Source organism: Arvicanthis niloticus, chromosome 2 (assembly GCF_011762505.2).
Source record: "Arvicanthis niloticus isolate mArvNil1 chromosome 2, mArvNil1.pat.X, whole genome shotgun sequence".
Lineage (NCBI taxonomy): Eukaryota > Metazoa > Chordata > Mammalia > Rodentia > Muridae > Arvicanthis > Arvicanthis niloticus.
In genome coordinates this window covers 91658642-91680591 of record NC_047659.1, presented here as the reverse complement: position 1 = coordinate 91680591, position 21950 = coordinate 91658642, and the positions used below count along the sequence as shown (strand labels likewise).

At 43.1% G+C, this 21950-nt stretch overlaps 2 protein-coding genes across 5 annotated transcripts in view; both read right to left on the bottom strand.

Moving 5' to 3' along the window:
- Capn3 (calpain 3) overlaps positions 1-13287 on the bottom strand; it is a 49059-nt gene extending 35772 nt beyond the window's left edge. For 2 of the 3 annotated variants that reach the window (XM_076929556.1, XM_076929557.1), the window contains exons 1-3: positions 12781-13287; positions 12401-12526; positions 10936-11253 (exon numbers count right to left, since the gene is read on the bottom strand). In XM_076929556.1, the coding sequence (XP_076785671.1) occupies positions 10936-11253; positions 12401-12460 (378 nt within the window). In that variant the 5' untranslated portion in view covers positions 12461-12526; positions 12781-13287. Of the gene's footprint in view, positions 1-10935; positions 11254-12400; positions 12706-12780 lie in introns of those variants that run through there. The other variant, XM_034494068.3, reaches the window with a different exon arrangement.
- Positions 13288-13439: 152 nt separating this feature from the next.
- Ganc (glucosidase alpha, neutral C) overlaps positions 13440-21950 on the bottom strand; it is a 53553-nt gene continuing 45042 nt past the window's right edge. For both annotated transcript variants that reach the window (XM_076929553.1, XM_034494062.2), the window contains 4 exons: positions 19009-19122; positions 17338-17450; positions 16545-16648; positions 13440-15297 (listed from right to left, as the gene is read on the bottom strand). In XM_076929553.1, coding sequence (XP_076785668.1) covers positions 15188-15297; positions 16545-16648; positions 17338-17450; positions 19009-19122 — 441 coding nt within the window. In that variant the 3' untranslated portion in view covers positions 13440-15187. The remainder of the gene's footprint in view (positions 15298-16544; positions 16649-17337; positions 17451-19008; positions 19123-21950) is intronic.

The window sequence follows — 21950 nt, the reverse complement described above, 5'->3', positions numbered from 1 at the left end:
ATTCATACCCTACCATTTACCAGGCATTAATTATTATAATGTATAAATGCCAAACTAAAATTAGTAAATAAAAATAAAGCCTATGAACACGGAAAGACAAACAGTATTAAAAATGGAACTCTGCATGCATTCTAGAACCCTCTGTTTTACAAGCTTTCATTCAGATAAGGACCTGATCGTCCTGCTACCAACCCAAAGCCAGGTTTAAAAGGGTAGGTGGCCAGTGGATGTGTAAGGCCCCACCCATAGCAGGAAGGCCACGGTGTGTTCCAGCCTAAGATCCCTAAATTAAGGCATCTGACTAAAAGGTTATAGAAACAGCTTAATGCCAAGCATTCACCAAAACCAAATGTTCTCTGAGGTCCAGAGATCCAGGTGTTACATAGAAAATTTTTATTTTTACACAGTGAGTCTTTGCTTTGGAGAGAGGTATCTCCATGTAGCACAGTCTTTTCTCAAACTCAGGGATCTTACTTGGCTTTGGTGTGGAGTAATGGTGTGCTACCTGGCCCAACTTACTATTTTCCTGAAATTAGGTGTTTCTAGTTAATATATCAAGGTATGAACAATAGAAGGACCAATCTGGTTTGAACTGGTTTGGAGTGCATGCTTAGTCATACAAAACTGTGTGTGTCCTCTAGTAACATTTTAGGGAGAATATCTATTTACTATCTTATGCCTGTGTACAGTTGTGTGTGTGTATGATCAAAGCCAGATGTATTATAGGAAAGGACACGCACAGTAGGGAAAATGAATATACAGCTTAATCTATCAATCAAAATAAAGAATTGCCCAAGCCATACGCCTTAGTAATCAACTCCTCCTTCTCTCCCAGATCATAAAAGAAAGCTCCAAACAGAGTTAGGTCCTTGAGCACTCACGTGGCCTGCTGTCTGTCTTGACATTATGCCCCCCTATAATCTGTTCATCAGTTCCCTTACAATATAATTATCCTGCTTCTTTTGTGAATCTCTGTGTGCCCTTATTTTCAATTCTTTGAGGAGAGGTCAAGACCCTGGAAGCACCCAGTTCAGACCATGACCACTGGTAACAGGGTTTCTCACCAAACCTGGAGTTCACTGATTAGCCTAGGATAGTTAGCCAGTGAACCTCATAAATGCACCAGTCTCTCTGTCTCTAGCATAGGGATCATGGGAATATATTCTACCACACCTGGCTTTTTAAAAACAGAGGTCCTGGGGGCAGAACTCATGATCTCATGATTTATTCCACTTCACCTACTGAGCTGTTTTCCCAGATCCAGTGATTGCATTTTAAATCATTTTATCAGCAGATTCTTAGTTCCACTAAAGTTTAAATCATTTTTATCATTAGGATTCTGTAGTAGCTGAAAATGATTCTAATTAAAAAGTGTTTTTTCTTAAATGGGCTGGGGTATATGAGAGGGTAGGATAAGGAGGATGTATGAGGAGGGATAACTAACACTAAAGACCATTGGAAATGCCACATGAACCTATTATTGTGTAAAACTTCTTAGAATATATACATATAAAATGAGTTTAAATGGAATTAACCCTATAATAAATAGATTAATTAACTAAAATTTATTAACTATAATAAATAGATTAATTAATTAAAATGGAATTAACCCTATAATAATAGACATGCTTACCTAGGTATCATAGGCTATCAAATAAAAAGCCCAATGCTAGGTCTGGGTTATCTCTTTTCATATTGTTGGTCATTGTGGACCATAGATTCCTCTAAACAATACAGGCTATTGCTCTTGCTAGAACTTGATAGTAAGACCTAACCCCTGAACACACCACACACTTCAGTCATAGAATGTGGAGGCTCAAGCTGGTAGGAGCCAGAAAACTTCATTTCTACTGGATAGATTTTTATTGTGCCATATTCTACTTATACTACTTATTCTATTTCTACATATACTTGGGGAGAAAGTGTTCAACCATGAACTCTATGAACTACAATGACTGTCTTGGCAAAATGCTCCCACTCATGTGATAGTGGCATAAGTGTTATGGGAGTAACCAACCACTTTCTGATTTAATTTAAAATCCAGTCCACCCAATGGAATTCACGTCTGGTATTGTTAACTGAGCCAAAACCTCATGATTGATTAGTTCATAGTACCTAGGGGAGAACCTAATACTATTATTTTGCTAAATGTAGCATTAAATTGTCCTCTACGTTCTTGTCTTTATACCCATAGATAAGTGTATTTCTCAACCCTCATCAGAGAAACTTCTTTGTGCAGTAGACAACAGCTAATACAGAGACCCACAACTAGTCAATGTTCAGAGAATAAGACTGTGGAATCCTTAGCTCTAAATGGAACATCTATGCCATAGCCCCTCCTCTCAAGGCTCAGAGATCATTGCGGAAGAAGAAATAAAAAGATTCTAAGAGCCAGAAGTAGTGGGTGTCTGTAGTCAAACAGTATTTGGTAGATATGACAGTGCAGTTTATAAATGCAAACAATGAATATGATTGCACACACAAGACCTGCAGATGACCAAACCAGCCACAAATTTCAGCATGGGTTGGGGAGAAGTGGGTCCCCGGACCCTAACTGGCCATTGCCCACAGCAGTCTCAGGGTTCGGGGGAGCTGAGGAGCAAGCAGAAGGCAGTGAGTACTGTTTCAGAGGACAGCTTGTTTGGGGCTAGCTTATATAGCTCAAGTCATGGGGGGGGGGGGGGGGAGGAAAAATGACAAGGAAGAAAGTGCTTCAGTGGGGCCGGGCCTTGCAAGTATCAGCTAGATTAGCAACTGCTGGTCACGTGATTTCTGAAGTGCCAGTTTTCTGGTGGGGAAAACAGAAGCCTAACTGGCTTTATTATGACATGGCCTTTGTCTCCCCTTGTCTCTATGGAATAGAGTAGGCCCAAGCCTAATTTGAGCAGGGATCAGTTCCACTCCGGCTGTGCTCTCTGAGAGATGTCTGGGTGTAGGCAACGCTCTACCATCCCTTATCTGTCTTGGGAGCTCGCAGGGAAAAGTCCATGGAATAAAAGCCTGACTGAGAAACCATTAATAGTTGATGGATGCTGGAGGAAGAAGACTAAGTTTTCTTTGGGATGTGGCCCCCGAGGCTACCCCGAGGCTACCCATACTCCAGTAGATGGTCCTCCAGCCATGCACATACAGATGGCACTAAGTAGAACCAGTGGGCTTTAGAAAAGAAAAAGACATCTGAAGAGAAGGTTGAGAGCACCATGTTCTTGCAGGGGATCACATGATGAAAACAGCTGTCTCACACACTCCTCTGGTCTCTAAGGGCACTGTGTGCATGCGGTGCACATACATGCAGACAAATCCATTCACATAAAACAAAAGTGAATAGGCAGAGGAACAGCTGGGAGTGCAAAGTAGCAGCAGAGAAGAGGAATTTCCTCCTTCCTGGAAGGAGGAAATGGGGTATGAATTTGATCAAAACACATTACATGGCTAGATGTAGTGGTAAATGCCTTTAATCTCAGCACCGTGAGGCAGAGGTAGGTAGACCTCTTTGATTTCGAGGCCATCCTGGTTTACATAATGAGTTCCATCCAGTCAATGCCACATAATGAGACCCTATCTCAAAACAAAACAAAGCAAAAAGCAAACCAAAAAAACCCATTATATACATGTATGAAATTCTCAATAAAAAGGAGCTTGTCCTCAATTATTTTTTAATGGCATATATTGTATGTTAAACATATTACCATGCCCATCCCTTATTATCCCCACATGTATACACAATAAACAAATTAATGTTTAAAAATTATGTAAATAATAAAAAGTATTCTTTTCAAATTGATGGATGCTTTTTTTCTTTTTGGGAACTTGGCCTTATACTGCAGCTTGGACTTGAACTCACTTTGTGGAAAAGGCTGGCCTTGACTTCCTGATCTTCCTGATCCCCCTGCCTGCCTCCTCCCCTGAGTCCTAGGATTTCAGACTCTTACCTGCCAAAGCTGGCTAGAGATTGAATTAACATTTTCAAAAATCTATTTATTTTACTGTGTTTGGGTGTTCTGGCTGCAATGTAGCACCATATTTGCTAATGTGCATGCCTGAGGCTGGAAGAGGTCATTGATCCCTTGGGACTAGAGTTACAGATAGTTGAGGCCCACCATACCAGTGCTGGGAATCGAACCCTGGTCCTCTGGTAGAGCAGCCAGATGGTAAACCATCTCTCCATCCCCACGGTTGAATTTTTTTTTTTAAGTTTTAGATGTTTTTAAGGTATCAGAACACAGGAATATTGAAATTGAAAGAATAAATATATTTTATATAAACACAAATATATATATATAAATATATATAAATATATAAACACAAATGTTTATGAACCTACATCTAACAAGATATATTCTTTTTAGCAAAAGCAAAAATTTCATAGAAAGTCACTACAAATTCCAAGAAAAATAACAATAAGCACTGATTTACAAAGAAAAAATAAAAAAAGAAAAAAAGAAAAAAAAGAAAAAATAATTTCATATTATCCTATGATTATCAAAGCAGTTACATCTGTAGATTAAAAAAAGTTTCCTTTAGAGAAAACACTAACAAGAGCTATTTAAGGAATATCTAGTTTTGATCTTATACAATCTTAGAGAATGGAAGAAGGTACCATCCCCAACCAGTTAATGAAGCTGGTGTATCAGATACTAAGACTGGACAGCACAGGAGAGGAAATGGCAGGCTTGCCTCAGTAATGAGCAAGAATGCAGGATGATATATCTGTGGTAGTGAATAGAAATGGCCCCCATAGACTCATGTGTTTGAATGCCTGGTCCATAGGGAATGGCACTATTAGGAGGTTGGAGTAGGTGCAGCCTTGCCAGAGGAAGTTGTCACTGTGGACTTGAGGTCTTATAAGCTCAAGTCTGGCCAGCATGGCAGAGCCTCCTTCTGCTGCCTGCAGATCCAAATGTAGGACTCTGCTTCTCCAGCACCAAGTCACCATGTTTCCATCATGACAATAATGGACTAAACCTTTAAAACTGAAAAGCAGCCCTAATGAAGTGTCTTCCTTTATAAGAGTTGCCATGGTTGTGGTGTCTCTTCACAGCAATAGAAACCTCAGCTGAGATAACATACTTAAGAAGACAAAAAAGAAAATTAAATTGGCCAGACAGACAGATGGCTCAGCAGATAGAGGCACCTGCTACAAAGCCTGACGATCTGAGTTGGTTCCTGGGACCCACGTGGTGGAAGAAGAGAACTGAGTCCTGATAGTTGTCCTCAGACCATGATGCCTGGATGCATTGCAATGGCACATGCCTGTGTACACTCACAAATAAATAAATAAATAAATAAATAAATAAATAAATAAGAAGTAAGACATGTTATAAGAGGAAAAGACATTAGCAGATGCTTGAAAATACATGAATGGAGCCTGCGAGACAGCTCAGTGGGTAAAGACATTTGCTATATGATGTCCTGAGTTCAAACCCTGGAGCCCATGTAGGGGCATGGAAGGAGAGAACCAACTCTATGTGTGTGTCCTCTGACACACGTGGGTCAAGGAACTCACACGTGATTCATGTACAGATGCACACTAAAGCACTCAGGAAGCAGAAGCAGGCAAACCTGTGAGTTCCAGGCTAGCCAGGGCAACATAGGGAGACCCTGTCTCAAAATCAGGAGGAGGAAGAAGAGGAGAAGGGGAAGGGGAAAGGGGGGGAGGAGGAATAAAATGGCAATTTCCCAAAAAGAAAGGTACAAATGTGCAAAACGGATGCTGCGGCTTTTTAATAAGGGAAATGCATCGTTTCGTGGTTTCTTGGTCATTTCTGTCCCTGCCTTTCTTGTTTCCTACATTACCCTGCTAAGTCATTTCAACGTATTCACTGTGGTCCCTGGGGCTCTGTCCCCACCATGACCCCCAGGAGGAGCTGACATGACCCCCAGGAGGAGCTGAGGCAATCCTGTTATTTCTAGAACCTTCACTTTCACCAAAACGTTGCAGCCTCCCCTACCCTCTGCTGTCCCGGGTTGGTGGGTACTGTGATTCTCTGCAGAGCAGCTGGAAGCTCAGCTGGACCAGACATCTCAGTTAGCATTTCAGTTACCAGCAGCATCACTCACTGCCTGTGCTGTGTGTGTGCGTGCGTGTGTGTATGTGTGTTGGATGCAGTATCTTGTTTTATCTTTCCAGCAACTCCAGGAAAGCTGGAGTTTTCATTTGCTTTTTACAGATGAGGAAGCTGAGACCCAGGAATAGTCTGTCACATGGTTTAGTGGTGGGTACAGTAGTTCTGGTTCCCCTGGTTTCAAAATCTATGTCCTGGGCTATCTTGTTAATGGCTATTATTGCCTTATTACGGGCACCTAAGACAGTGGTTCTCAGCTTGTCTGATAAGACCCCTTTGGGATCACCTAGACCATCGGAAATATCAGATATTTACATTACGATTCATAAAAATATCGAAATTACAGTTATGGAGTAGCAATGGAAATTTTATGGTTGGGGGTCATCACAACTTGAGGAACTGGGTCAAAGCATTAGGAAGGTGGAGAACCACTAAGCTAGGACTTTAGGGACATCACAGTGCAGTGATAAACTGAGAGTGCGTTTAGCTCCTTTACGAAAATGCAAAGTGGAACTTGGATCATTTTCCTGACTTGCTGCTAGCAGCAGACCAGGCTTCCCACCAGGTCTGCTTGTTCAAATCCTGTTTCAAACTACTGTGTACTGTGACCCAGTTCTTCCTTCTTGTGGCTAGTGCAATACCCAACTTCCCTTTCAACTGTCTGACAGAAGTCAACAGACACACTATAACAGATCTTAAGCAAAGACCTCTTGCTAACCTACTTTCATTGAGAAGATAATTTCACTGAGAAATGAGCTATGTAGTTATGCCAAGTCCTGGGTTGGGGCTGGGTGTCCCTGCATGCAGACTAGGTTCTTCTGGAGTCCAGCTATTTCTAAATCTGCTCACAATGGCATGGGGCAATTGTTATTTTATACTGGCCTATTGTTTCTTCATTTCAAAATTGAGTAATACTGGTTAAATGACCCCAGGCTGAGAAGATATTTCAGTTATAGACTTCACTTTAGAGGCTGTGGGGGCCCTAGAAGAGCCCATAAGTTCCAGAGGGCTCCTGGAATCAGGAAAAAAGCCCTTCCTTGAGGGTGCTGATATGTTGGTTAGTGTTTGATCTCAGCTGGGAACCAGTATGCCTGATGACTTCAGGTTTTCAGAGTCCTGAGCAAGGCCACAAATAGCCATAAAAGCACAGCATTGATTTGGAAGTTATCAATGAATTTAACTAAGTAGGAGAACAACAAATATAGGCTCTAGATAATGAGGCTTGGCTGTACAGTTGAGGGCTCTAATGCCCTGTGCTGGACAAGCCCCTGCCCAAGCGTTTGGTAACTATCTGATAAAGCAACCAAAGTCAGAGTGAGAACCTAGGAACAGAGGGCACCACTGGATTCCTTCACTGCTGTCTAGGTTGTAGCCAGATGACTTCCAGCTAGAAATCAAAAGTTTTCCAGTGTGGAATCAGGGCAGTATGTACTGAAGGAGAGCTCCTTTGCCCTTCAGACTCGTGTCAGGAGGAAAGCTGACTACCTCAGACCATTGGCAGTTGTTCTTCAACATTTTGCTCCTAGACCTACATGGAGTGTTTGATAGCAGTTTTCGTGCTGTACTGGTGGCATTGTGGAGTAACCAGAATGCTTCTGGAGTGTGAGAGGCCCTGAGGCATCCTTGGAGAGCTACGAAGGTCTTCAACCCGCAGCCTCTGAGCTGCAGAGTCTCCTCCTCCATCTCCACCACCCTAGAGCTCAGTGAGTCCTGGGCATTTTCTCTTATCCCCAGTACTAACTGCCTTAGTACTGGGGATAAGTAACTTCAGCCCAGATAGTGAAGATCCTGGAAGGGGCATAAGGATAGCAGGAAGCCTGCAGGTCACACAGAGAGCAGCGGATTCTAGCCAAGGTGGCTGAATTCACGCCCATTCGTCTCTTTTTTCCACCCACTGCAGTACGTTCCTCATATAGCCCCACAGCGCTGAAACCACAGTGGATCTTACACCACAAGGCTTCCTTCAAAAGTGCTTGTTGGGGTGAGGGGGTGACCATTACCTGCCATGGACGCGGAGATCAAGCAAGTGCTAGGATGAACATCTCAGCTTAGTAGCACATGGTTGTTAGTGAGCAGTAGCTTTGGAAACACACTTAAATGGAGCCTAATTCAAGAACTTTCCAGTTATGGTAGTAAGCAGTAGGTCTCCAGAAGGGAGGTACTGAGGGGCCTCTGTCTGACTGGTGGGTTTCTTCAGGTGCAGGTTTCAGCAGCTAGGGAACTAGCAGGTGATGGAGTGAAGATCAGACAGCTGGGCAAAGCACAGCTCGATGTGGGCTTAAAACACCAACAGCGCCAGCAAGGGAGTGAATATGCCAGCAAAATGAAGCCCTCATCTCCTCCTTTTCCTTTTCAGACTTCTTCTTCATACTGTTAGGCCTAACAGAGCTTACTATGTCCAAGGAAGTGCTTGGGAAAACGGATGTTTCCAAGAAGGGTTTTATAATTTACAATGTTCTGGAGTCCTTTCAATATACATAAGTCCTTTGTTCTTTCTGGACCATAATCACGTAAAGTGAAGGGCTTGGATAACACTCTCTAACTCTGCCCACCTCTAAACCCATTTTAGAATGTATGTTAAGCCGGGCAGTGGTGGTGCACGCCTTTAATTCCAGCACTTGGGAGGCAGAGGCAGGTGGATTACTGAGTTCTAGGCCAGCCTGGTCTACAGAGTGAGTTCCAGGACAGAGAAACCCAGTCTCAAAAAACAAAAACAAAAAAGAAAAAAAGAATGTATGTTAATAAATACAAGTATGCCCTGATCTTTAATTTTATTTGTACATATGAATGTGTGTATGTATGTGCACTACTCGTGTGCTGGAGCCTGCAGAGATCATAAGAGGCACTGGCTCCCTGGGAATTGGAGTTTGACAGTTGTGAGCCACCATATGTAGGTGCTGGGAACCAAACAAAAGTTCTCATTGAGAGCAGGAAGTGCTCTTAACCACTGAGCCACCTCTCCAACCCACTACCAAGATGGTTTGAAAATTCAAGATCTTTGTTGTTGGTGATGGCGATAAGGGCTGAATGTCAAACAGCCAGGTCTCTTGGAGCACACTGGTTCATATGTGCTCACAGACCGCTGTGACTGCCACAGAACATTGCAGATTTGCAAATCTAGCTTTTAGGCTCAAAGCCATCAGTGATTTCAGTAAAAACAGTGTTTTTAGGTTTTGGTCCCTTTACCTTTTGAGTACTATTAGACAAAGCTTCTAGGGGTTTCCTACTTTGGAAGGCAGGGCTGTCCTGCATCAGACGCTTCCATGTGGGTATTCATTTGCTATCAGCATCTGTATACTATTGTATTCAGAATATGTACAAAGTCTATGAATGACCTCGAACAAACCCTGTTCCCAGCACCAGGAGAGGTGAGAGAGGTTGAAGGAAGAGTCATACAGAGAACACAAGAAGGAGCCAGTCAGACAAAGCCTGGAAGGGCACTGCAGCCAGATGTTCCACTGCAGCCAGATGTTCTGCTGCAGCATCAAGTTTAGGGGAAGAGAGTGAAAGTGAGAGGTCAGTCACGGGCCTGTTTGAGAAGGCTGTGCTCAGTCAGGCAGCTTGGACTTAAGCTGCAGGTAGTGGGGGCTGAGTGGGGCGTGGTGTGTCTAAATACATTGATTGTGTTGGCCACTCTCTCACATGTTAGGTGAGTGCTGAGTTATACCCAAACCACTGCAGCATGATCTTCTATGCTCAGGACATTCATGACAGCCATGAATGGGCCTTATCAAAGGACAGCAGAAGGGGAGAGGAGACAGCTCTAGTTAGTAAATAAAGAAAAACATAGACCAATGAATCCTGTGAGGAACCCAAACATCACTTCTTCATGAAAGGTTTCTTGCCCCTGACATGGCCTGCTCTTTGATCCCATCTACTCTGTGGTGACAGAATCCTGGTGACCACTCAACCTCAATGTCATGTTCTCCTGGAGACTCTAGACTATGTAACAGTGTAAGTTTTGGTCTCTTGTTCACAACACTTTTCCTAGTAACTTGCCCAGTACATGAAGCTAGCAGATCTGCAATAACTATTTCTCTCTTTTTGCTGTTATTACTTTTTCTCTCTCCCTCTTTTAATATTTATTTACTGATAGCTTATAAGTGTTAGAGATTGCACACAGGGCCCCTGACATGCTGAGGAGAACTCTACCACTAAGCTCAACTCCTAGCCCCAGATTGTCTTGTGACTAAAATGTTTCTTGTTTTAAAAACAAGAGTCAGGTTGGAGGCATGATCAGAGAAGGGAGCCAGGGAAACATAAATTTCCCTTGGGTGGATCCCTGTTACTGAAAGCCTGAGGCTAGCAAGTAGGGTTTCATCCAGGCCCTGTCATATGCTGAGTCTATTGCTGGGTTTTGGAATCCTAATTTATGCAGTGAGGTATACAGGCAAAATTCTTCCAATCTCAGTGTTATATGTTACAAAAAGTAGTCTTTGCCTCTCTCCTCTTTCCCTGGCTTCTGTGTTTCAGAAATCCATGGCCACTGGCAAATGACCAAAACAAAAAGAACAGCATCTCAGGATTTTAGCCTGAGAAATGGAAGAAGTCTCAATATAGTTAGGCAGAGAGTATAGCTCTGGATACTCTGGAACTGATTCTGGGGAAGGGATCGCTATTTTTAAGATGAATTTGGGATCTAATTTCTTTCATGAACAGCAGAAAGAGGACCTTGAAAGAGAACCAGCCCTGCCTGCTCTCTCTTAGACTTGACCCTGTCTTCTCTTTTTTATGCTTGCAGCCAGAGCTCAGGCCCCTGCCAGGATCCTTCCCCCATGTCCATGTGCCCAGCTGTGCTTGGGGAGGTGCTGAGTGGGAGGAAGTCTCTGAGGCAAACTCTAGCCAGCTACAAAACCAGTAAGTTACTCACCGGAGGTCTCTTCCAGACGAACTGAATAGGGAACTTCTGGCTATAAAAGAGAGAGGTCTCATCCGGTGGGAACTCAGGATCCAAATAAAGGACTTTCTTCTCTAGGCACTTCTTGTGGAGCTGCTCAAACGTCTTCTCTTTCACGCCAATGATCGGAAAATTGCGGCTGATGATGGCTGAATAGATGCCGCTTGGATGTCCACCTCCAGCCTCGGTTGTCTTGCCTTGAGCTGGGTGAGGCACTGGCCCTGGGGACCTGGGCTCAGCCTCTGTCCTTGGGGCCACAGTTGGACTAATGACGGTTGGCATGGCAGGCAACTTTGGAAGGAAGACGTTTTAAAGAAAATAAGATTCAGCTACCTTCAAAGAAAGAAAGCTATTACAGAGCGGAAGTTGAAGTGACTCTGTCATCTGAGGAAAAAAATGGCCACGTTCTCTTCAAAGTTTAAATCCTATCAGAAAACTGGCTGGCTTCTGACCAACTTAAATAGATGAACTATGGCCCTAGGGCAATAGGTTTTCCTGAGGAAGAGGCAATAAAGGATTTTGACGCAGTTTCTACCTGGGGGCGCCTACCAGCAGCATGCTTGCCAGAGGGAGAAAAAGAGAATGAGGGTTGTGTTTCAGTGGCCTGAAGAAGCCTAAGCCAGGAAAACTAAAAATAGATGTGAAGTGAGATGTGAGCAGGAAAGCAAGAGGCCAGTGCGTGGCTAGACTGAGTGTAAGTGAAGGACCTAGCTGGAGATACTTCTGCATTGACATTAAGAACTCAGCTTGTCTCACTTAAGAAGTGAGAGTATCTGAGACAGGTGAACACCAGAAATCAGCAAAGTGTATTAAGGATTAGGCAGCCATACAGGCTACGGAAGCAATAGCTACAGGATACACGGAAAACAGTATTTTAGGGTCGTTATTTTTTCTAGAATGTTCTGGAGTCAGCTTTCAGGCCAACTGGGTAGAAAATGCCACTCAGCAGAATTTCCAGTCAAGGAAATCCCTCTCTTGCCCACTGGACACACTGAGATCAAGTCTACTACCCAATGTGTATCCTAGTAGATTATTGACTAGATTATTTAGCTACATATCAGCATCTAGACAGAACTGGAAATAGAGCCAGGTTAGTGTCAAGTCCTAAGAATGTCACATCTAGTGAAGACTCTCCTTCAGGGCTTTTAAATGGGAATCAAAGTATCCTGGGGGAGGGAACTGATTGCCTAACTTCTACCTGGTTTTGTTTGTTTGTTTTGTTTTGTTTTTGTTTTACCATGGTAGTTGCTCTCTGGGTCATAATGAAATGGCTATATCTGACTTCTGGCAGAGTAGAGGCTTGTCCCAGCTTGCAGCTGTGCCTGTTCCTAAGTGACCAGCCCTATAGATCCAAGTTTAGAAGACAGGAAAGGGTGGGAGGTGACAACTGAAACAGGGGCATAGGGTAGGAGAGATGGCTCAGTGGGAAAGCACTTGCCATGTAAGTGTGAGGATCTGAGCTCCCACATAAAACCAGGTGCAGCAGCATGTCTGCCATCCCAGGGCATCCACGGCAAGATGGGAAGCACAGGCAGAAGCTGTAGAGGCATGGGCAGTTGTTGGCCTATGCAGCAGAAAACAACAAAAAAATCATGTCTCACCATGTCTCAAATAAGGTAGAAGGCAGGGACCAACACCTCAGGTTGTCCTTCTCTGTGTGGCATGGCACATGTGTTCATGTGCATGGCCACACTCACCCACACTAACATGTACACATACATATACACATGTCTATGTCTCTCTCTCTCTCTCTCTCTCATACACACACACACACACAGAGAGAGAGAGAGAGAGAGAGAGAGAGAGAGAGAGACTCACACAATGAAAGGGAGCATGGGCTCACGATTCTTGGCAGTGTAACTTGAAGGAACCCTATGTCTCAGCTTATCTTCCTGTCCCTCCAAGAAAATGCTCAAGGTATCACTACTCCTGAAAAAAGAACAGAGTTGAGCAGTCTCTGAATGTTGACTGTCCAGGACCAAAGTCTAGGGTGGCCTCTGCTGTCTGTGACCACATAGCTTTAGTCTTGTTAACTTTCTTCCTTGAACCAGTTTTCTCTCATGTAAAGTAGGTATGATAGTCATTCTGTTGTTGGGTTGGTATAAGGATTAAACAAGTTAACTCATGTATTCATTTAAAATGCTGTTGGGGGTGTCTTAAGCACTCAGCAAGTGATTAGGAAGAGAAGTGAATTTAATATTCCTTTGGAATTAGGTTGGGTTGAATGACCATTCCTATGGTGTAGATCGGCTATCTATCACTATAACAAAATGAATGAGATAACCAACTTATATAGTCAAAAGGGCTATCTTGGCTCACAGTTTTAGTCTTTAGCCCTTATAAATTAGCTTCATTGTTTTGGTCCTGCAAAGAGGCAGAACATTGTGGGAGAATCTTTCGGCAAAGCAAAAGCATCTACCTCATGACCAGAAGCAAACAAAGACGAAAAGCTATGCTAAAACACCATAACCAAAAGCAACTTGTAGAAGACTTTATTTTGGCTCATGTTCCACAGGGAGACATGACAGCAAGGAAGGCATCACAGCAAGTGCAGAAGCAGGTAGCTGAGAGATCACATCTCAACAGCACACAGGAAGCAGAGCAAGCAAACAGGAAACTGAATGAGGCTATACCTGATTAAAGCCTGCAATCAATGACATACTTCCTCTACCAAAGATGTACCTCCTAAAAGCTTCATAACCTCCCCAAACAGCACCACCCACTGGGGACCAACTGTTCAAACAGATGTGGGTATGCGGGACAGGCATTTTCATTCAAACTACCACAGTGGTATAACAGGTACGAGAGAAATGTAACATGATCTTAAGGAACATACATTCTAGTAGGGAAATACACAGTCCTGCTTGAAATATTAAGGCACATCCCTGAGAATGCAAAGTAGGGTACAATTATTTGTGAGACAGCATTTCAGAGAAAGGTAAAATCACTACCAGTGGGTACTGGGGGTTGGGGGTGTCAGGTTAGAACTTTTCATGGAAAAGTAGGGCTTGGGTTGAGTCTGGAAGGATCGTAAGATCTGTGTGGTGGAGGCAAGGGACAGTTCTGTGGCTAAGGAAAGGGAAGTGTAGTGAGAGGCTCTGCTGCTGAGGCAATGAGAACAACTGCTGAGCAGACAGCAGGGAGTCTCTAGGTCTCCAGAGCCAGGGTCATCACAATGCACCAGTGTGCTATAATATTCTAGCCCATGCCAAGCCATATAGGACCCTAATGTGAAAGGAAGAGTCAGTAGTACTGAGTTGTCTTTATTTAAAGCTTTTTGTTAAGCCTGTGTGGGTTCTGCATTCCTTTTGATTTTTAAAGACAGTGTATTAACATATGACGTGCCTAAGACAAGTGCCAATCACTTGTACTATTTTAGTCCCAGCCCTGTGCTCTATTTTTGAAGTTCACCTGTGGGATGTGGGTATTTTTTTCATTTTTACTAATTATAGTTCATTATATTCACTTTACAAATATTCTTCAGTTAGTAGGTAGTATTTAATAAAATATAACTAAAAGGAGTAAATCTGACTTTGAGAATTGATTTGGTTCTTTTGAACCTAAGAAGCGTGAAAGGGGATCTTATCCTTGTGTTCCGGAGTCACTCTCAGGGGAGAAGAACTTTCCACAGCCCTTGCCCATAGAGTGTCTGTGGCAGAGGCTGCCATGCACACACTGCTGTTGGTAGATGGTACCCCTGAGGTGCCAGGCACTGCCATCTACTTGGAGATTGGGTTGGGCAACTCTGCTGCTCTGTAGAGTAAGTGTGCTATACAGCCCAAGGCAAACCCACAAAAGGGCCTCTCGAGTATCCCTGCTCCAAGTCAGGCCACGCCCTGAGCTCTTTCAGAGTCTCAGGGAATTGTGGGTCTGTGGGAAGAGCAGTGTTTGTGCAGTGTCAACAATACATCTTTAAATGTAAAATCTGAAATCTTATTTTTGATTTTTTTTTTTTTTTTTTGAGACAAGGTCTTGCAATATAGCTTAAGCTGGTCTTGAACTCATGATCCTTTTGCTTCAGCTTTCTGGGTGCTGGGTTTACAGGAGTGGGCCACTGTACCTGGCTAAAATCTTAAAACCTGAAATTTACTGGTCATCAGTACACTAGAGATAAGTGAAATATCACTTTCCCCAGGGAAGCACATTTGATGGCAGCACAGATCTCGCAGAAAGCCAAGAAGGTCGAGCATCAGGTGCTCCCGTACTTCACCAGGGCACCTGCGTATCAGCTGACATGGACCTCCCAGTCATCACCAATGCTCAGAGAAAGCTTCTCCAGACTCAGGGTGGATGTTTTGGCACAGTATGTAAAAGCTGCAGGCTGAACTTTACCATCTAAACAGCAAGAAGACAAAAAGACAGTTTGTGAGAAACCAGGAGGAAAAAAAACCCCCTTTTTTTTTTCTTCAAATCTCATACGGTTATCTGAAGTTCTTAAACAGTGTTAACATTTCACTTAGGAAAACCTAGAAACACTTTTATTCATGAACTCTGTGAATGCTTTAAAACATGAAAAGTCTCAATGTTTTGAATATAGTCCTGGTTGGAAAGCCACTGTTAGGAGCAGAGTGATTTATCTGAGAAATGCAGTAGGTGAGATGATTCCTTTTGTCAGTTCCTCAGAGTAGAAGTTTACTCTGCTTCCAGGGCTGAAGATTGTAGTGAGCCGCTGTTTCAATGTGGCTACACACGTGCATTTTCCAAGATGGCGCTGGTCTCATGTTTCCCCAGCAGTAAACAATCTTTCTGTGCAGCTGCTAGGCAGAAAGAGCGCCAAGTCACTGGCCTATCCCGAGGCGTAATATTGGGTGGTGAGCGAACAGCCATTCAGAAGTGAATACGTCACTCTAGGGTGTATTTAAGGGAGCCTCTTCCGGTTTCTTCCGTCTTTCCGCTTTATCGTATGGAGTAATAAAAGGTCCTCGTCGCAGTACACCCGATTACCGCCTCCCTATCCTTATTAGCGGGCGAAAAGGGATTTTGGGGGCGCTCGTTACAGAAGATGGCTGTAACCTATTACACAGTAAGAAACACCCAGAGGCCTGGAGAGATGGCTCAATGGTTAAAGCACTGACTGTTCTTTCAGAGGTCCTGAGTTCAATTCTCAGCAGCCACGTGGTGGCTCACAACCACCTTTAATGGGATCCAATGCCCTCTGGTGTGTCTGAAGACAGCTACAATGTATTCATATAAAATAAATAAATAAATAAATAAATCTTTAAAAGCAGACTAGCCTGCTGAATCCAGAGCAGTGATTTCCAACTTTCCTAACGCTGCTACCCTGTAATACAGTTCCTCATGCTGTGGTGACCCCCAACCATAATATCACTTCATTGCTACTTCATAACTATAATTTTGCTACTGTTATGAATCCTAATGTAAGCATCTGATATGTAACCCCTGTGAAAGGGTTATTTGTGCCCCACAAGTGGAGAACTGCTGCTCTAGAGACTAGAAAGCCCAAAAGGGCAGAGATGGCCTGAGCTTCACACAGTATGACAGTTTGGGAACAAACCATCTCTTCTCTGCAGATACTTCTGTGCTTACAGCACAGATGCTGCAGTAAGGAGCTGCTTGCTTACCAGATGAGTGTGTGGTCACAGAAGATGGCTTCTTCCTAAGGCCTAAGACCAAGATCTGCTCCACGACACACTTGCTGGGGTAATGACCCTTCTCATCGGCACACCTGGAAGGATACAGATGTTATTAGGAAAGAGAGAGAGATGGGGCTTTAACTGGTCACCAGCTCAATATCTCTACCCTGAGAGTTCTTGTTTCTATGGATTCATGGTCTATGTAGGACAAAGAGACTGAAAACAAGTGATTCCCTGTGCCAAGGACTAGGTAGTCAGGAGCCACATCAATCTCCCTAAACTGTCTGAAGACCACAAAAGATACAGTGTGGTTTGGACATTACAATCAAGCTGAAAGAAATCAGATATTTAATTAGTTGTAATATGGAGAAATGAAGGTATTAAGGTGTATTTAAACTGAATAGTTTTATTTTGGGGACAAAAAAGATAAAGGCAAAAAAGAAAGAGCTTTCATGATCAGTGATTGAAAAATACAAATGGCCTTCACCATTCATTCATTTATTTAGATAATATCTTAAATAATCTTTATTAGTTACTTTTATTTTAGGAATATAAAATTGACTGTGTGTATGTAAGTGCACCACATGCCTTTGGAGGCCAGAAGAGGAGGGTCAGATGCCCTGCAGCTGAGTTACAGACCATACAGGAACTGAACCTGGGTCTGAGCAACCAAGGCTCTTTAGCCCAGAGGCCATTTTTCAAGCCTCTAAATTGAGAACCTGAGCTACCCATTTACTTGAAGATGCCATGAGAGGAGCATACAGCTTGTAGCTGCCCTCACCTGTTGGTCAGAACCCTGGAGCAGAATAAGAACTTGCGGTGTAGGAACTGGTCCTGGTGGAGGTACTGGAATGAATGGCCGTCATCGAGATACAGCTCTCCCACAGCAGAACCCTGCAGAGAGAATCACAGAGGATCTGCTAATGGCAATAGTTTTACAGAAAAAAAAAAAAAAAAAAAAAAAGCCATCTTCTAAAGAAAAAGAGTAACATTCGAAAATCTGTGAAAAATTTGAAAAGCTGAGCATTTGAACTGAACAAAGTTACACATAAGTTCCTGACATATTCAATGTTCAATCACTCCTGAGTAGGCCATAAATTACAGCGTGGTTACATAAGAGAAGTACACAGAGTTAGACTTTGTTGAAGGACATTGAAATATGAAATATAGTCAGTAATAAATTCTGTGACAGTATTGTCCCAGAATGTGACAAGAACGTTCACAGAACAGAATCTATGAAATAGATGAAGTCAACTGTCTCTAGACACCCTTGGTACTCAAGGGGGGAGGGCCCTTTTACAGCCAAAGACTACAGCCCTCCACACAGTAGGGGGAGGGCCCTTTTACAGCCAAACACTACAGCCCTCCACACAGTAGGGGGAGGGCCCTTTTACAGCCAAAGACTACAGCCCTCCACACAGTAGGGGGAGGGCCCTTTTATAGCCAAACACTACAGCCCTCTACACAGTAGGGGGAGACCCCTTTTACAGCCAAACACTACAGCCCTCCACACAGTAGGGGGAGAGCCCTTTTACAGCCAAAGACTACAGCCCTCCACACAGTAGGGGGAGGGCCCTTTTACAGCCAAACACTACAGCCCTCCACACAGTAGGGGGAGGGCCCTTTTACAGCCAAAGACTACAGCCCTCCACACAGTAGGGGGAGGGCCCTTTTACAGCCAAACACTACAGCCCTCCACACAGTAGGGGGAGAGCCCTTTTACAGCCAAAGACTACAGCCCTCCACACAGGAGGTTAGTTACTAACACTGTTGGCTGTAGGCTGGGTCTCTAGCTTACTGCATTCATTCTGTGGTCCCACATGGATCCTAGACCATAGTTTGCCTGAAAAAGACAAGCTTAATAAGATACATGGAAAAGAAAGCTGTAATTTACTTACTTTACAGTATTAGTATAAATAAGTATAACTAAAATGAGGATATGTTTTGGCTCTGTAAGGCATTGAGGTAAATGAGAGGTGTGCCACCACAGTCTTCACTTGGCTCAAAGACACTGTCAACACTCCCAAGCCATATTCAAGGGGACTCTAGTTATTTGAGCTGCCCAGTGAGAATAGAAGTTACTGAATGGGTTTGGGATACCACAAATAGTTAAGACACATTTTCAATAGCCCTCTTCTGTAGGAGACTGAGTTTCAGGACTAGTCTACAGGGGCAAACTGCATAATAGATGTTTTCCAGTAGCAATCCATGCCAACCTGAGAGGTGGTCATTGCACCCCCAGAAGCATATTTGCATCATTCCTGGATCTCAGAGTTCCTAAGGACAATGCCAGGAAGGCAGACTTCACAGTAATTCAGAAATGACAGCCCCTGGTTCTGAGTAAACATCAGGAACATTGTTTCATATAAGATCTCTTACTTTTTCTTATCCTCAAAAGGCCACCACTGTAAAGAGATAGAAAAGGAAAAAAAGTGACCGGCTTTCCAAATACCTGAGTGCTTAGGGCAACCCGGAGCCCATATGGGGAGTCAGCCATCCAGCCGGTGGACTTCCCCACAGCCATCTTTATTGGTACCACACTTCCACCTCGCTGAAACACTGGGATCTGTAACACAGCAGAACTTCAGGAATGACATAACCATACTGAGAACTTCCCAAGTAGAATTTTTAAGCATTTCACTACATGAGATCAATACTCTTTACAAATATAAACTCAAGCAAAGAATATCTGTTGACAGAGAAATGGCAAGCATGGAGACTGGAATTAAAAGAAAGTGGATCAACTGAAAAATGGTCCATTAAAATTATCTATTTGGACATTTCAGCTGGGAAATTCCAGAGAATGGTTCTGAACAAAGTTCATCTCTTGGTCAGTATTTAACATTTAATAAACCTCTCCTTAAGTTTGGCCTCCAAGAATTGTTTGCTTGTTTATTATTTTGTGTTTTTCTAATTGTTTTGTGTGTATATGGCACATGCATGTCATAACATATGCATGATGGTCAGAAGACAACTTTGTGCAGTCAGTTCTACCTCTATGTGGGTTCTAAGAATTGAACTGAGGTTGTCAAGCTTGCATGATAAGCACTGAGCTAACTTGCAGGTCCCAATTCATCCATATTTTAAAATATTGGGGCCATTACCTACAATTCCCAATTTATTATCTCTACCTGTCTGTCTTGGGTTCTATTGCCGTGATAAAACACTGACTGGAAGCAATCTGGGACAGAAAGGGGTTTATACCATCTTACATCTTACAGCTCCTCCTCGAGGGAAGTCAACACAGGAACTGAAGCACAGACCATTGAGGAACCCTGCTAAGAGGCTCGCTTCCAGGCTGATGCTCAGCTACAGTCCTTATGCCTCCCAGCACCACCTGCTCTGGGGGATACTGCTCACAGTGAGCTGGACCCTCCTGCATCAATCAGTGACTAAGGAAAAACCACACAGACATGCCTACAGGCCAGTCTGATGGAGGTACTTTCTCAGCTGACTCTAGTTTATGTCAAGCTGACAAACCAACCAGCATACTCTCCTTGCCACTTTTCATTGGAACAATGAATTTTATTCTACTCATCTTGTTAGAGGTCCAGCTTTACCCCTAAAGACTCATTTTTCAACTGAACCAGAAAGGACATTCCATTTTAGGCCTTTAACATCCTTGTCAATAAAAAGCAAAAATGTTACTCTAGAGACCTGTTAAAGAGTGGATTTTTCTGTTTATGTAAGTAGGTGCAATGGGACTTGTATAACAAAGTATTTCCGTGTCTGTGGAGATGAGCTGGTTTCTCCCAGCGTCTGCACACTTTTCTTTCTCTGCTTTTATAAGTCAGCAGGATGGCAGACTCGATTTTATGGCTCAGAAAGCATCAAGGGAACTTCAGTGAGGCTGTGGCCATGGGTCACATCTATCAGACTTTTGGAACAGCTCTCGGCAGGAGAGCCTGGTAGGTAGCTTTCTTACCTCTGGTAAGAAGCTTCCCAGATCACATAAGGGTGTGTGCTTTTCTCTGAGTAAAGTGTTAGTAAGGAGAAGGGTGAGAATATGTGTGATTTTGAGAGAGAGAGAGAGAGAGAGTGGAATGGTCAAGATATGCTTCCCCACCCCCCATTCACAGGCAGTAAAAAAGAAAGCTAGCTCTCTCTTTGTTTTCCTTTCCCTCCCTCCCTCCCTCCCTCCCTCCCTCCCTCCCTCCCTCCCTCCCTCCCTTCTTTCCTCCCTTCCTTTCTTTCTTAGAACAAGATGGTAAGTTACAGTGGAATGGGCTGCAGACTCAGAGTTCAGAAAACTTGTAGGGAGTGGGAGGGACTTGTCACAGTTCTGTCACAACCCAGTGCTGAAAAATTAACTTTTCTATCAGTTTCTTCATGCAAATGGATAAGAATGGCCCCCATAGACTCATATATTTGAATGTTTGGTCACCAGGGAGTGGCACTATTTGAGAGGATTAGAAGGATTGGGGTGTGGCCTTGTTGGAGGAAATATGTCATTGGAAATATGTCAGCTGTGAGGTGTCTCTCTATGCTTGCAGACCAGGATTTAGCTCTCAGCTCCTTCTCCATTACCTCACCTGCACGTTGCCATTCTCCCTGCCATGATGATAATGGACTAAGCCTCGGAAACTGTAAGCCAGACCCCAATCAAATACTTTCTTTTGTAAGGTTCCATTGCTCACAGCAACAGAGCAGTGACTAAGACAAAGGGATAGGGTAGAAGATTACTAAGGTCTATTTTGGATCTGAAAGTTGATGTCTGGAACCAGATTCTTAACAGGAAAGAGTTGTTTATCCTCAATATTTCATGCCAAGAGTCAGAGTATATGTATTTTTAAACTCTTCACATCTTAAAATTTGAAGCATACGAATATATCTTTACTGATATCTTTATTCGTATTTTGAAGCATACGAATATATCAGTAAAGATATATTCGTATGCTTCAAAATTTACAATTAGAGTATATAATCAAGCCACTTTAGTATATTAAGACATGTACGTAACTATTGCCACAATCAATTTAAAACCCCCTCAACACCTCTAAAAGAAACCTGTTTCCTTTAGCAGTCTCTCTCCATGGCTTCCTGCATCCTCTCCCTAGCACAGCTCAAGGCAAGTACTATTATAATCTATTTTCTCCATATGTATAGTATGAGTTATTACATCAAACATTTACACTCTTGGTTCACTTTTTACAGAAATACATTATAAACAGAATGTTTGTGTCTTCCTATTTATATGTTGAAGCCCCAACTACTGAAGTGACTATTATCTGGAAACAGGCTCATAAAGATTACTACTGATATAATAGGAATAGTTTTCGTGCAAGAATACTTTCTTATTTTAAATTTATCTTATGTATGTGTTTTGCCTATATGTATGTATGTGCACCAAACATGTGCTTGGTGCCTGTGGGGATCAGATAGAAGACTTGGGTC